The following is a 16,397-nucleotide window of genomic DNA, read 5'->3' on the forward strand; positions in this document are numbered from 1 at the left end:
AAAGGGTCTCTAAAATGATTCAGCATTATTTTCTATTTCTACAGTAGATATTTATATTCTTTAATATAATTCAATTTATGGTCCAGATCCAGCTGATAACCTGTTTAACAAACCAGAACAACTTTAGACATAGAATAGAGTTTTGTAAAATAGATAATTCATAGGTAAATTTGATCAAAATTAAATACTATGCATCTCAGTATTATGCTTGTGCCACTGTCTCACTATAAAATGCACAACAGACAAAAAGGAAACATGCTGATTTCCCAATCATCTTGACATATCTATTGAGAAGATTTTGACTTCATTTGTTTCTCTACCTAGGAATTTGATGATATCCATGTTACAATTTTGCACAAAGAGGATGATACCGGGCTTGGATTCAGCCTGGCAGGGGGCATTGATCTAGAAAACAAAGTGGTAACAGTAAGTAGCACCTTTAAAAATACTCTAAAACCAACAACTCCCTCTAAAAATATGTAACTTACTGGTTTTCTACTACAGAGGTTGGCTTTTGGCATAATCAAAGTAGACTGCTGTACTGATAGAGTCAGAATCATGGTCTTAAATGGGTGAAAATAGGACCCTTCTGCACAGAGCTGCCCTTTCCAGTTGACTGGCAGTGATGTCCTGTTTTTTGGGAACCATACTTCCCAACAGCTCTGAAATTCAAGGCAGAACAACACAGAGCCCTCAGCAGGAAGTAACCAACATCTTATTCACATGCTTATAGAAGACCAAGTACAGTGATCAGGAGGAATGAGATGAGCATGTAGACATTTAGGGGGTCTGGAGGCTAGAGTCTACCTTCGCGCCTTCTTCCTCCCACTAGCAGAGCAGCAAGACAGACAGGAAGTAGCATAAGCAAGGTACATACCATGGGCAGCAAGGCTTCGGCCATCTGATACCATAGGCTAAACAGATTGCCTACCTGCTTGAGGAGGGCTGTGTGCAGGAGAACTTCTCTGTACAAATTATTTCAGTTCTCAGTCCTGTAATGTGCTAGAAGCAACTTGTTCCTGGCACAGAATGCAAAATGCACATTGTGAAAACTATTAACTGATCTAGTGATTTGTCCTTTTTTCCCATCTTTCCTTGGGTGCATGTGTGGTGACTGGACACTCCAACAAGGTTCACAAAGTGTTTCCCAATGGACTAGCATCTCAGGAAGGAACTATTCAGAAAGGAGATGAAGTACTATCCATTAATGGAAAGTCTCTTAAAGGTGTGACTCACAATGATGCCTCAGCAATCATGCGACAGGCTCGACAACCCAGACAAGCTGTTGTTGTCACTAGAAAAGCTAAAGATGGAGAAAAAAGTCTGAATGTTTCAATCAACTCTAGTACATCTTCAGTAGCGAGTGATACCTCACCAGAGTCTGGTAAGTCCAGTGGCATTACCTTGCAGCCCCTACCTGCTGTTACTCATTACCTGAAACATGGGTGTTCATAACGCAGCTCAGCACTGGCTGCGTACATCTGAGAACCACGAATAAAGACAGCATGGTTAATAAAACATTCCTGGACAGACATTTGGGGTAACTTTGTTGGAAAGGGGAAGAATTAATGGATTTCTAAAGTAAAAGAACTCTTTGAAAATAAACAAGTGTTATCCTCTCCACGATTTTCTGTAGACATAAAAAGATTATTATTGTAGTAATACATCTAACTGAAGGTTATAAGAATCTGAACAGAGATTATTTAATATTATTAGATTGTAGTTTACAAGACTTTATCTCTGTGAAAGAGAACTTTGGTTTGAACAATGTGCTACTGTTTGAAAACACAGCAAGGTCAGATTTTTGCAGAACCTTTCATATTCTTCAGATATTTTGGTGGATTTTCTCTAAAGATCTGGAGATCTGTAGCTTTATTTACATACTGCAAATAAACATTAGCATCTTTGTAGTATATATTACAATTTCATAACTAACATCAAGTCAAATATGTTTACCTTAAATTTTGTTCATTTAAGATGTTTTTCTCCGTCTAGTAAATGTCACCAGATTTCATCTTTATATTTCCACTGCCATGAATTCAAACACAAATTCCTCTCCCCAGCTTCCCAGGGGGCCTTATAATAGCAAAAAGTGGAAATAAAAGTTATAGTTTTCTCTTTCATTTGGCAGTTTATGGTGCCTTGGTGAACAAAACTCAAGTTCATTTTTTGTAACAGATGTTTTAGCTTTTCAGACTGTGTAGTGCCCATCTGCTAACATTCCATTTGTTTCCAGCAACTGAAGATACAATCTGCACTGTAACTCTAGAAAAAACACCTGCTGGTTTAGGATTCAGCCTGGAAGGAGGGAAGGGATCTATTCATGGAGATAAACCCATCATCATCAACAGGATATTTAAAGGTAAATACACTTAAATGCATACATGGCAGGTTCTTAGCTGACGCAAACCTGCACAGTTCATAACTGACTGCTGATTTATACCCACGGAAATGACAGTTTTTGGAAATGCAGCATTATCCTGTGCAGTGCCAGTAATTCATTGCCTGCTGAGACCACGTGTTTTATACCAAACATGCTGGTTATCCTTAATAAGTGAAAGGTACATCAAAGTCTCTCCCACACAAAGAATTAAAGGAAAGTAATTTTCTTTCTCCAGGGACTGCATTAGAACAAAGCAGCCCTGTCCAGCCTGGGGATGAGCTGTTACAAGTGCACACAACTGCCATTCAAGGACTTACTCGTTTTGAAGCATGGAATATAATCAAGGCATTACCTGATGGGCCCATCACAGCTATCATCAAGAGGAAGAATCCAAGCTCTGTTACCACCAACTCATCCAAAACTTTATAAGAGGAGGAAATTAGACTACTGCCAGTATTACAAACAAAAAAGGATTTTTATTACTTGCAGCTATTTGTCTGGCACAGCAAGATACTCCAAAAGTGCACGTGAAAAGTACACATGATCTTGCTGCCAGTTACAGAGCAAGCTGCCTGGGATAAACTAAGATGTGCACAAGATGTGCATGATTCTTATTTCAACATTCAGAAAGAGATATTAAAGTATAGAGTTATAAAATAATGACTTTATTAATAATATACTAATTGTAATAAAATATGTGACAGCTAGAGTACTCTCCTGTTTAAAGCCATTAACTTACATACTGGAAGCTCATTCTGTGCTAAGTTTTCAGTCCTACTCTACAAGTCTTGCTCCCTGCCTTACCTTCCCAGGAGGAAGAAATGTGTCTACAAGCCTAAAACTCAACACTGCCTTACAGACTCTTTAGAGGGCAGAGAAAGGGGGATGCAATTCTGTGTGTCAAAATGACAGTGTGTCCTAGAAAACTCCAGCTTTTCTATTTAAACCGTAGAACATCCAGGACAGCCAAAACCTGCCGAGGTGATTTTTTACTAGCAGTTGACAAAGCCATCTCAACTCCAGCACGCAAACACAGGATGGGTGGGAAAAGAGTATCTCAAGGTATTGCAAGGGTGAGGCAGGAAGCTGAGGTCAATATAGGGGAGGTTTTCCTAACCATCCTCTGGCCATAGGACTCCAAGGACTACAGCTGGAGAGTAACAAGGCCCTTTAAAAGCAAGTTTTACCTTCTAACCACACGTATTTTTTGAAATATCTTTGTGTTAATTTGGTAAGGAAAAGTACCAGTGGGAGTATTAGGGAATTAGAAGTTCTGAATCCAAATGTTTATTCTGGAGACACTAAATAACTCAGAGACAAGCCTACACTTCAAATGCTGCTATCGGCATCTTGGCAATGCTCTCTAAGCACCGTATGGAATTCTACCAGCAGCAGCATGCGGATCTATGGCAAGATGGTCCTATGCACCCATTTGCTCTTCTCTGACCTACTTCACCAAAGGGAGAGGTGCAACATCAGAATAGAAGTAGTGACTCACCAGCTGAAACCCAGATGGCTGCATTGGCTCTTGTCCCTGGCCTTTTACCTTCCCACAGCTGGGAATTTGCCGCATCCATCTTCAGTTACTTAATTTCACCAAACCATGAGCTGCAGGAGTTCAGAAACTATTTTCTGTGCACTTAACACAATGTCATGGAAACAACAACTGAAAGAGAAGTAGGATAGACAGCAGAAGGTATTAGTTGCACCTAGGCCTATAACTTGCTTTGGCCTTTCCTCACAAGTCAGCTCCATGTTAATCCTTGAAAGAACATTCTTAACAAGCCATTTGTCCCCACACTTCCAAACCCTTTCCCGATTGAGTTCTTTTCCAAAAAACAATCCAAACAATCCTCAAAACAAGATTTCTATGAATTGGTTGGCAACCAAAAGAGGAGAAAAATGTGAGAGAGAATCTTTTTGTATATTTTTTTATTAACCAGTACATACATGAATCTCTCTGAATATTTATTTTTTGGGGTAGAATTTCTTGTATTTAACATAATCTGCATTATTGGTTTAGGCTTAATTAAGTGTAAGGCCTAAGGTGCACATAAAAGATTCTTAGATTTTTCAACCGCTTGGCCATACCACCAATATAGGAAAACTGTACAGAAAGGATTTCTGTATATTCTATAGGATTATAGAATCTGTACAGAAAAGTAAGCATGAACTCTTTAGCATTGGTAAGGCTATTTCTCATAAAATACACTTTTTGTCAGCTGCGTAACTGTAACAACAGAGACTGGACTAGCTACACCCATGGCACAGAGTGCCTTAATTACTTCAATGCCATCTGCTGAAGGTGTCCTCACCTGACACAGCCATTTAATATCATCAATTTAAGAATTGACATACACCCACCATGACAGGTTTGATCTCGTTTTTTCCAGAGGTGGTGCTCTCATTTCATGTCTAAAGTTCTTCAGTTTTTCTGTTTCCTGGCATCTGCCAGGATCAAAAGAAGTGAAAACATGCTGTGTGACAGGCAGCGTGTCTCACTGGGGAATCCTCCAAGATCTTACAAGATGAGCTTTGCCAAGACATTTCCATCTCCAGTTTGGCAGGCCAGAAGGCTGAATGTTAAGGACTCTTAATTCCTTCTGGGTAGAAAATTTTGAGCACATGAAAAAGGGATCCATAACTTATTCCAAGAAAGAGCCTCACCTACCAATCACCTTTACCGCTCAGAGCAATAAAAACCACTATGATATATAGATAATAAAAAAGCCTCACTGTTTGCAAAAGGTTTACTTGCAGAAATAACGAGTGGAGGCCTGAGCTTTGCTTCTTGAACTTTTTGCTAATTAAAGCAATCCTAATCCTACAAAGACTTGCCGAGATACTGCACTTCATGCCTAATGACTTTAGTACGTTTAGATAAATGTGTACCAGCTTCTGTAATATCAGGGCCCAAATCTTGTCAGTGAATTTGTTACTCATTGTAAGTACAGAAAGCAGCAATTGGAAATAAGGACTATCCAAGGGCAAAGAAGCTGTGAGGGAGAAGGTTCTCACCAAAAGAGCTTTACTCCCAGCTAGTGGGGAGTGTAAATGGAAGTGAAGGCTCTTCCCTCTCATGCCCTTCAATTCAAGAGATACTGGAGGTCTAGGTGGCTCTTAGGTTTCCTTGCTGGCAAAGCAGGTATGTGGAGAATCGTTTTAAAGGATGATCCAGGAAAAACAGTAGGACGTAGCAAAAAAATATTTATTTCATCAGATGCATACAAGTTTTTACACCTCTGTATACAAAGGAGACTAGATTACAAACTGTTTCATTGAAAAATCTATTCCATAGAGTGAGATTTACAGTGGGAGACTGTGTGCAACTCCATGTCCTATACTAAATATAAAGGAAATACTAGGACAGAAAGCAGAGCATATTAACCTTGTTAATTATTGAGTTATAGCATTAAAATCACAACCTGCATTCAAATTCCTAATTCAGCAATTAGTTTTTCCTTTTGTAATTATACGTAATCCACAGTAATGTCTGACATTCCTGCCGTAACCAGCACCATAAATATTTTCAAAAGCTAGACCCATCACTGCACACAAGATCAGGAGCTGATTTCCCATGACAGTGCTGTCAGGCAAACTAGTCTTAGAAAAAAAGCAACATCATTATGGCCTGTCAAGACAAAGCTATAGAAAAGATTATTTACCCGTTACAACCTCTCACCACAAGAGAACAAAAAAATGTTCAAGTGCAGTTAAAAACGGTCATTTCAAGTGCAGTTTAAAAAATAGCAAGTAAAGTGCTTAATCCTCTATTTACTGCCACTGTGTCAGTGCAGTTTGTTTCATAACATTGTGGAGATCACTGGTGTTGGTACAGAGGGGAGAAAAGAACAGGGTCTATTTACAGACCCACAGACTACAAATTGATTTGCACTGCTAGACCTTGATTTAGGGGGAAAAAAAAAAGCACTTAAGGCATATTTACTGTTAGTACTGAGTCTGCTGGAACAAACAAGTAGGATCCTCCACACAATCTAATCTGTTCTGGCTTCTACCATTTGCTGGTTTGGACCCACTGAAGCATCTTAGCAGCTTTACAAGTGCTGGCAGCAGAAGAGCTACCTCTTCTTTTGGGGAAGGAACATTGTTCCACAGGAGCTTCAGAGGCAAAACAGGCTGACCTACACCACGCTAATGCTGTAGTGCTAAGCGGATTTTAGCAATTCTACTCCTCACAGACACTGATAAAGCATGGCCAAGAACAAATCCAGTATGTGCATCATCTCCCCTCAGGCAGCCACTAGTGCTGCCTCCAGGATTCTTCCAGCCTCTGGTATGGTATTGCTCTAATTATGAAAACGAAGGATATAGTATTAAAAAATGCATTGCTTTGCATAGACAGATAGAAAACGCTAGTTTAAAAGTTCATTGTTCCCCTTTCACCTTTCCTAATATCTTTGCTGGTAGAAAGTCCTGTAGGCAAACTTCCTATTTCTACCCTCAGGCAGCCAGGTTTTTTCCTACCCTCAGCTGGTGAGGCCAGTAATTGGTCTTGTCATGCTTTTAATTGCTTAACAGCTTTGGTCAGGTTACTGTAAAAACCAGCTATGCTAGCTGGAAAGAAGGAATCCACCACCGTTTGGGGAAGATAGCCACCAAGATCAGTCTGAAAGAAACTGAGGAGTTGAGTCCTGTCTGGTTCCCTGCAAAGACAATGAAGGTGATTTTTATAGCCAGGGGTTTAAGAACATTAGGAAATTTACAATTACTTTTATCTATTGTCTGATAATAGATACTTCTAAGTACTTTTTTTTAAGCAAACAACAAACATTAATTACAAATTTCAATGAATGTGACTATCCCCACAAGTCAAATTACAGTTAAACTAGGCTCTAAATTAGGTTCATGACTGTTTATGAATTACAGGAACGTAATAGACAACCAGATACTCATTTACAAAAAATTAAGGCCATATTTGTATGTTCTGCTGAATCTCTGCTTAAGAGGTCAGCGAGAATCCTACCATGGTGATGGTTTCTGTAACATTAAAGACTTCCCTCTAGGAAATGAAGAGAGACTAATTCATTGGACAAAAAAAGAGAACAAAAAGGGCGCTCAGTCATAACAATTACCAGTCAAAGGAAGACAGAAACATGCCATTGCCAAGAGGCTACAGATCACATGTGGTCATATACACACACCACGCAACAGATAAGAAGGGCTTTAGAATACTTAACATTCAAACAGATCATTTCTTACCCTGGAAGAGGTATACAGAAACAGCCACAGGGATAATTCAAACCTCTCACAAAATTTGGTCTAGGAGGACACAGCGGGTGTTCCACATTGGTTGCTATAAGAAAAAGCATTCAAGAAAAGTGTCATTTTCACAGAAGATGATGAAAGAGTCCTTGGTACTCAAAGCACCAGCTGAGAAGCAAACTCACTATATGAGAATATATTTAAGAAGAATGGCAGTAGAACCTTTTCAATACGTGGTCAGAAGAGACTATTAAAGGAACTGCTGTGGCCATGGAATGGGGAAATCAAAGAAGTGTTGAATTTAGAAGCAATTGTTACTGAGGTCTAAAGTAAGCATTAAGACAGTCTGAGGGAGTTTTGCTGAACCCATGTTGTGTGAGGGCACTGCTTTTCTTGAGAGGCCATTCAAGTACTTCCAACAAACTCATGACACAGAGGTATGCCATGTCACCTGCCTACCGAGAAGCTGCACTCTAGCAAGCATATGAGTTCCTGGCAAGGCATTCCTCAACAGGATGGGAAAATGGGACAGCTGAACAGTAGGGCAATAAAAGCACTAACTTGTAACAGTTAAAGAGGATGAAAGTGAAGAAACAAATAAACACCCTTCCATGAAGTGGCAGACCCTTAAAAATCAGAACTATTCATAAAAACAATTATTTCAACATACAGGAGTGGTGCATTTATTCAATGGCTTCACCAACTAGAGGTAGCGCAGAAAAAGTGAAAAACAGGATTTAGGCTAAAATGGGACTCCTTTTAGAAAGCTTACAAATTCTTCAAACAACAACAACAAAACACTACACACACAAAAACACATATACACACACCAGTTTTATAGTAAATTAAATACTTATTCAATCTCAAAATCATAGCAAGGGAAGGAAACACAGGCCAACAATATCATCATTATCTGAAGATTAAGATGAGTTACAGACTCCGAGAACAACAATGTAGAGAGACCACTAATATTTTACCTTCTGGTAAAAGATGTTGATCAGCTCCATAACTGCTGAACAGTATGTTACTTATTTTCTATTTCATATTGATCTCCGGTACATGCTGTTTATCTGGTAACATAATGTGAACATGTTGAGAACACAAGCATCTTACCAGCAGATAGCATCGTCCCATCTTCAAATTGCTTCATCAGTACCACATCCACAAATTCTCTTGGTGAAATAACCCTCATGAAAGCTGAAGAGGTTGTGGTTCTGCATACAGAGACAGCCTGGAAATCACAAAACAGAGGTATGTCAGTTGATGCTTTCAAAAGCACAGCAGAAAAAGTGTACTTTCTAGTACTGTTTCAGATATGCTTTCTAAACTGTATCAAGGGGTTCTACTACACCCGTTCTTGAACAAACTGCAAATTGCCACAGCTAAAAGGCGCTATGGTGTATTGATGAAGGACAGGTTAACGGAGAAAACCAGAGTTATAACACATTGCTTCCAGGGTGATTAAAGCCAGAAACCACAAGGGATGTTGGAAAGCTAAGGTAACTAACAACAGTGTAGCTCAGCAATCTTTAATGTTATACAGTTACATATTTTAAGCACGCAGTATTTAGCTAAGAATATATTAGTAGCTCTTTTCAGAAAGATAAGCCATTGTTAAGCGAATATATACAATTTACAGAGATGTAAAAGAAAAAGAAAAAAGATTCCTATTCCCAGTATCAACAGACTGATTCAGACAGAGGCTGCACAACTTCTGAAAACATTTTGACTGCCCTGGATTCAACATAAGCTGTCGCATAAGGCACTACACCAGGAAGGACCGTGCAGGGCCCAATGCTCCTGAACATCATGCTGCATTATCACACCAGCACGGTTTTTAAGGAACTTACATCATTGATGGCTTCGATGACCTCAAAGTCCTTCACGTTTTGGTCCCACTTGGTCCTGAGCCCTCCGGCCACCGGCTTTATACACTCCCAGACATCCAGGGGACTGGCAGGCAGGATCCCCTCGCCCCTGTACCTGCGGAGGGATAAAACGAATCCAAACCTCGCTGCTCTACCCTGCTCCGCCCCAAACACCCGCGGCAGCACCACGGGGGGCGATCCCTCACCCCGGCACCTCGGGAACCGAACGCGGGGCGCCGGGCGTACTCACACGTTGCCGGCAAACTCCGCGGAGGGTCTCCATGACACCGAAACCTCGCTCTGCGGGAACGGGAAGCTTTCAGCCGCCAGGCTGGGCCAGCCCCCCGCCCATCCGCAGCCACCCCGCCCTGCCCGCTTACTGTGCGCCGGCAGCCCCGCCAGCCACCGGGATCCTGCCGGTACAGCTCCATCTTCTCGGCCGCCGCCACGGCGAGCTCCGCGTAGTCCATGGCCGGGAGGGCGGAGCTACCGCTCGGCTGCCGCCTATGAGGGCTCCGTGCGCACCGCCCCCGTGGGCCGATGGCGGCGGCGCCGCCTCCTCACCTGAGGGGCCGCGGCCTTACCCCCGCCCGCCCGGCCCTGCGGTGGGGCTCGGCTTGGTTCGCCTAACGGAAGGGAGAGGGCGGCAGGGCTGGGGTCGGCCATGCGGGCCAGCGGAGGCCGCAGCGTGGCTCTCCCGGGCAGCTGGTAACAGCGGGCCTCGCCCCGGGCAGCAGCGTGAGGGGGAAAGAGCCACCAGGCCGCTGGCAGCCGCCTCTGGCCTTCACAACCGGCGGGGAGCCAGGGCGGAGGCTGTACTGTGCTCTCACTTAGAGATGGGACTCACCTACTTAGGTCTGGCTGTGGTGCGGCCATGCTGGTCACACACACCCCTGTGAGGCCAGCGAGGCACCACGGGAGGCCATCTTTCAGCCCTGGGTGGCATGGTGCGGTGTGGTGGAACCAACTGGAAGGAGGCTGTGCAGCTCTAGCTGAAGGCCAGTGGTTCTTTTACTGCAGTGTAATCCAGATGACATGAAGAAAAAAAAGAAAAGCTATCTTAAGAATCTAAAGAAGGTTCAAAATTGCAGTGGTGTGTGAAAAATAGAAGTAAATTAGGAGTCATGAAACAAGTTGTTTTAGAAGCCATGGATGGAAAGTTTTCCACAGGGAACCTTCTTAGGCTGGACTGAAGAGTCTCACCAGAAAATTAATAGATCTAGGGTTTCATCTAGAAGGTGGCATGCATTGCTACGACCAAATAACTCTGTTGCCCATGCAGTACACTGAACAGACTTTAAACTCACCATTGTCTGTAGTCAACCTGTTGCTGATTTGAGCTACACCATATTTAGGCGGGGCCCATCAAGATGTACTGTAAATAGCAACTCCTTGTAGGAAGCTGCTTACCTGCTGAATTTATGCAGTGGAAACATCTTTAGCTGTGACTGTGCCAAAGAGACAAAGAGAGCCTCATGTGACATATTTTTGTACAGTTTTATTTGAAATGCGCCAAGTACATAGCTTTTAATTTTGCAGTAGATGGGGGTTTGTTTTTTAACAGCATAGCGATGAATAATAAATTGGAATAATTTTCTCTTCAAAATTTTGGAACATACCAGTTGGGGTATCAAAGCAAGGTACCATTAACAGCAGAACACAAGGCTAACTATGCTCTTCCCACCTTGAGTGGCTACATACACTGTTGTTGCAAAGACTAAGCCATAGTTACTCTGGTAGACCTCAAACAGCAACTACAAGCAGCTCACATACATCTGTCCAAAACACGAAAACGCAGGGGCACTGCCTCAGACATTTGAGCAGACCAGCTCGTTAGGCTCAGACATATTTAGATCAACACTGTTTTTTGTTTTCTTTTTGTTGAGTTTTGACCCAGGTTTCGCATACTTTTCCTTGCTATGAATGACCTGAATGTACTGGTCATTGCCACTGTTCTGCGGATCACTGCTGGATTCAATGGAAATGGAATCAGACTCTGTTAGTGATTGCTCCAGCTTTTGCTTTGATTTTGGTTTCACACGAGGCTCAGGATAGTTCAGGTGCACTTTCTTGTAAGCATATGGAGGCCTGTCCAGGTCTAGCTCAAAACCGTCATCCCAGGATTTGTAATGCACTCTGGCTAGATCTTTGCTCATAAGAATGTGGCCATCACCGTGTTCCCCAATGTAAAACCGTGGTGCTGGGCGAAGATCAGACAGTGAGCGAGGGCGGTGGGATCTGTTCATGAATTCTCTACCAAGTTCCTCTTCATCCTCCTCATCTTCACTGGGATGAGGGGAATACATCTGGTGTGGTGTTCGAACCACGTATCTCCTGATGTTGCGTGGATACAACTCAATAATACCACCTGGTTCCTCCTTCCTGAAGTGCCTTTGGAGTCGGGAGGTAGAACGGAGCGATTTCTTGCGGGTCTCATTTTCATTAACAACAAAATACCTGGTAGCATATGGTCTACATCCCAGAAAAACAGGAGCTCCTGCCCCAAGGGCATCCGGATTTACCTGCCGGATCCCTTTTCTGAAGAGAGGCTCAGAATGAACATCTTCAGTGTGCTTTTTGAATGTCACCGGTGTATAGGGCTTTGTTTTACAGAGCTCACTTGCACTCCTATGCACAATGCTTGGGTACCTTCATGAGGGGAAAAAAAAAAGGAAATACTGAGATACGAACATATATTAATGTAATGAAAAAGTATAAAACATTCATTGCTCTGGAAGTCAAACTCTCGAGTGTAAGGGTGGAAATTATACAATCTCCACTGTTCAGCTAGACCTGCACAGGCATTCTGCACCAAGTTCCTTCACTCTTACTGTGTTTGTGTTGTTCATGGAAAGAGGATCCTGCACAAACTATTTCAGTTAGGTGCCTGAGAGGAAGCCTAGTATTTGTCTTTGCTTGAGGTTTCAAAAGTTTTATAATCCCATCTCAATTAAGGGAGAGTTAAGGAAGTGGTGTCACCAGCTATCTGAATAGTACCCATGAATGAATCTCCTTTTAAAAGATTCCTCAGCCATTTTACTGTTCCAGACAGTTGGAATACACAGCTGTTTTGTAAATAAACTCAGGTATGTCATCGAGCTGCTGGAATAAAAGCCATTTCAAAACCAAAGCAGACTTGCCTGTTTGTGATATGATCATTTCTTGGTTTCTGTACACTTGATGCTGAGGGAGCTGGCGTTAAAGAGGTTGAAGTTGTGGGAGTTGCGTTGATGGGTCTTGCAACATCAGTTGAGGGCACAGTTTGGGGCACGGACTGGGAAATGGTTTGTATTCTGGTGCCTTTGGTCACAGGAGATTCAAAGTTCAGGACACTGCCATTCTTTCGAGGAGTTGAGGACCGAACAGAAGACTCCTGGCTGATAATATCAGTTTCTGGCTCTGGCCTCTTGTCATTCCCATCCAGATTTTGTATTCTGGCTAGAAAACAGAAAATATTACAGGAACCGTCCGGGTCTCTAAATTTAGTAGGTGCAGTGGCGCTTAAATTCATCCTTCAGTCAGGGGATCCAATGCTGACAGAACCCCACTGTGTTCAGAAAAGAGAAAGTGGTGCCACACGGTGATAAAGTGGTGGATGGGCACGCTACGGTACATGGCAGATGTAGCACTGGGGAACAGAGAAGAGAAACTGGACATTGGACTGCAGGATTTTGAAATGGGCAACAAGCCAGTGTCTCTTTTCAGGAGCCCCATTTTAGTACCCAGTGCACACCACTTCTAATACGAATGTGGCCGAATTTAGCAAGCTGGCTCCAGTGCCTGTGCTGGTCACAGCCAAAAGCTGAATTTGGTTTCTGTTACAAAGGAAATCTAACTAGGACACATACCTTGTTGCCCTTAATAGTCACTCCTGATCACTATATTGCTATACATTGGGTATTTCACCATTTATGTGTCTGCTGGAGCGCTATAAGGGTGTTACGGTAGTGTTCAAAACCAGCCATAAGGCTACTGAATGTCTTTGGCTTGGCAAATTTATACTTGGTTCCTTGCACTGGGAGTTATTAGAAGGATGGCATCCTTTGTGTGGTTTCTCATTCCTAAAATCTGAGAAGTGGAAGGTACAGGTTCAGATTCCCTCAGGCACAATAGACAATTAAGTCTGAAATCTTTTTATTGCTGATGAAGTATTTCACCATCACAGCTGAACGAATAGAGACCATTGCCTTCCTCCTCTTCTGTCTGCTAGCCTCTGAATTTTACGCAAGGTCTGGCGTGATTTGAATCACCAGAGATACCTCCCAGGTTCTGCCCTGTTGATGATAAAAGCAAGAAAATACATAGTCCAAAGATCCCAGCAGAATTTAGGTGTAAACTACACACCTTTTCTTTCAGTGCTGCCAAGATTACGTCAAGCTGAGCTCAGAAACCATCTAAAAGGAGGACTCTCCAGGAAGCACAGTTTTTAAAATGTAGTTGAACTTCGTTATGTGTATGAGGAATCAAAATGTTTTTTACATACAAGTACTTCATTAATAGTGGCATTTCTAAAGCTCACTAACTTACCTACTGCCATCTGAACCACCTTTTTCTTATCTTCAGTTCTTTCCTAAAATACATTCAGAAGAATAAGCAGCACTAATTATTATGGATTAGAGAGTAAATTCACCGCTGTGTAAGGTCGAAAAACATAGGATCAGTTTTACGTTGTGAAACATTGAAATTTAGAGATCTAATTAGGCTAGTACTTTACTGAAGACCCACCAAACTACATGTAAAAGTGCTTTTCCCTGTACTTACTGTTTGGATCTTCATTCTGAGTTGATTGTTGGTGAATTTTAATGATCTTGCAATACTTTGTAAGTAATAGATCAGCATGCTAGAAGTGAAAGAGGTGATTATGAGTTACTTCAAACATTCCTGACAGCTTTCTCTTTAAGGGGTTGTGGGTCAGCAGAATGGTATAGGGGTTTATAGTTGCTGCTTTGTAGCATTTCCTTTATAACGTGATAATGGATCATGGCCTTCTTTCAAACAAGCACACATGAAAAAGAAATGATACTGAAAGAAAGATTTAACAGCAGTTCTAATCGTACCTGTGGTTTTTGCTGGTCCTTTCATTGTGTACATAACCCTGGGTGCATTTTTAGCCTTTTTTTTTTTTTTTTTAAATTCTGGACATGCTCAAAATGAAAATTTTGATAAATATTTTCTCATCTTTTTTTCCCTGTTCAAGGTTATGGAACAGAGACAGTAGAATTACAGCTGAGTTTGCACACTCATACCAGTGTAATTTTGTTGACTGACTGGAATAGCACCTTGTTTACACTGGCACAGCCAAGATCAAAACTGGCCTGACGTAATGGATTACACTGGCTTTCACATGAGGTAAAGTCTTACAGCTAGGCTTTGTACCACAAACACTTACGTATGTGCTTAGCCATCAGTTTGAAGCAGTCAATAAATCTACTTAAATTTGTAAATATGTTCATATTTACATGGCTGGGACAAGTTACAAATAGGAAGTAGTGCTTCGGTCTTTTGGATTTATCTGAAAAGCCCACTGATGGGACAAACCCTGCATTCATCTGTAGCTTACAAGCAAAAAATTATACAAAGGTACATGCAAGACAAATGATACTTTGCAGAAGCAAAGTGATTTTCAAACAGCTCAAAATAAATATTAATTCCCAGCTGTGAACAATTATTTAGGGACTAGAATAAGAACAAACTTCCTCTGGAAAGTCTGCAGCAAGTTATATTACATTAACACTTAAGAGCAGACCTTCATAATTGATTTATCTTATCAGAAATCAGGATGACTGAGTAGCCTCCTTAAGTTATAGACTGAGCCCTGTTCACAGTCATAAACTGAACTAATGTCCATGAGAAAATGGAAAATTAATGTCTGAGGAGCATTTCAGGGGGAAGAAGGATCTTAAAACTTCCTGGAACCAGTAGCACTGCAAGCCCTCACACAGTGTAGGGAACTTGCTCTAACACAGTATCCCAGAACAAGAAATTCCTTTTGAAGATACGATGACAGTCTTTTTAACATACTCTAATTCCTGTCTGATCCATTTACCATATAGTCAATAAGGTATTGGGGTTTTTTTTTCAGACATGCTTAATAAAATGACAATAATGCAGTGTTTGCTCCTCAGTAAAAATGTTTGACTCTTCAGAAATAAGGCCAGTATTAATAAAAGTCAATTTAACCTGCCTGTGAAAACCAAAGTACTTACAATAATAGTAATAGTGCAGGGAGAACAACCACGGGACTGCTGATGTAAGTAATCACCGTGTTAAACCATGTGGGAAAATCACTTTTAATTGTTTCAGAAACGATATCATATATTTTTTCTTGTCCACTACAAGAGAGAAAAAAAGAAATAAATATAAAATGCAGTTGTAAGACAGCTCTAATAAAAATTAAAAGAAAAAAAAAAGGAAAAAAAAAAAGAAAAAAAAAAAGAGCAATTTGATAATTATTTGCTTTTTAACAATTTTTCCAAAGCACAAAGGCATTGGCCAGGCTTGGAGGGTGCTTGAATTGAGACACAAGACAGTGATGTGGGCCAGATTGCTCAGTGGCACATTACACTGTGTAAACATGAAGTAACTGAACCATGGTATAAAGCAAAATGTTGAGCTTCACTCGGAACATTGACATATTCACCTAATCAAATCTTAAACTGGCAAAACATTGGCAGCAGCACAACACTGTCTTATCAACTTTTTTTAATTGGTAATTTGGGTATTGAACCCAATGAATTTATTGTGAGAAGATGAAATAAAGTCTTATCAATTTTCGTTTATCCATTATAACTTACCTGAAGGGACCACAGCTTAAAGATGGCTTATATCGGGCAATAGCAAAAATTGTTGGTAACATGCATAAGAACAACATGAACAGCAACATGGCCAAGTAGAAATTATTGGATCTGCAAGAAAACATAACA

At 41.3% G+C, this 16,397-nt stretch overlaps 2 protein-coding genes across 2 annotated transcripts in view; one reads left to right on the forward strand and one right to left on the reverse strand.

Moving 5' to 3' along the window:
- IL16 (interleukin 16) overlaps positions 1 to 2,852 on the forward strand; it is a 31,070-nt gene extending 28,218 nt beyond the window's left edge. Inside the window, exons 17-20 of the mRNA XM_030498253.1 lie at positions 325 to 426; positions 1,132 to 1,384; positions 2,237 to 2,362; positions 2,619 to 2,852. Of these exons, the coding sequence (XP_030354113.1) occupies positions 325 to 426; positions 1,132 to 1,384; positions 2,237 to 2,362; positions 2,619 to 2,812 (675 nt within the window). The 3' untranslated portion in view covers positions 2,813 to 2,852. The remainder of the gene's footprint in view (positions 1 to 324; positions 427 to 1,131; positions 1,385 to 2,236; positions 2,363 to 2,618) is intronic.
- Positions 2,853 to 5,573: 2,721 nt separating this feature from the next.
- The window catches only part of TMC3 (transmembrane channel like 3), a 28,919-nt gene continuing 18,095 nt past the window's right edge, over positions 5,574 to 16,397 (reverse strand). Inside the window, exons 17-28 of the mRNA XM_030498062.1 lie at positions 16,269 to 16,379; positions 15,681 to 15,806; positions 14,236 to 14,314; positions 14,002 to 14,044; positions 12,615 to 12,912; positions 11,285 to 12,123; positions 9,855 to 10,030; positions 9,725 to 9,774; positions 9,457 to 9,589; positions 8,720 to 8,837; positions 7,604 to 7,697; positions 5,574 to 7,047 (exon numbers count right to left, since the gene is read on the reverse strand). Coding sequence (XP_030353922.1) covers positions 6,900 to 7,047; positions 7,604 to 7,697; positions 8,720 to 8,837; positions 9,457 to 9,589; positions 9,725 to 9,774; positions 9,855 to 10,030; positions 11,285 to 12,123; positions 12,615 to 12,912; positions 14,002 to 14,044; positions 14,236 to 14,314; positions 15,681 to 15,806; positions 16,269 to 16,379 — 2,215 coding nt within the window. The 3' untranslated portion in view covers positions 5,574 to 6,899. The remainder of the gene's footprint in view (positions 7,048 to 7,603; positions 7,698 to 8,719; positions 8,838 to 9,456; positions 9,590 to 9,724; positions 9,775 to 9,854; positions 10,031 to 11,284; positions 12,124 to 12,614; positions 12,913 to 14,001; positions 14,045 to 14,235; positions 14,315 to 15,680; positions 15,807 to 16,268; positions 16,380 to 16,397) is intronic.

Source organism: Strigops habroptila, chromosome 9 (assembly GCF_004027225.2).
Source record: "Strigops habroptila isolate Jane chromosome 9, bStrHab1.2.pri, whole genome shotgun sequence".
NCBI classification, from domain to species: domain Eukaryota; kingdom Metazoa; phylum Chordata; class Aves; order Psittaciformes; family Psittacidae; genus Strigops; species Strigops habroptila.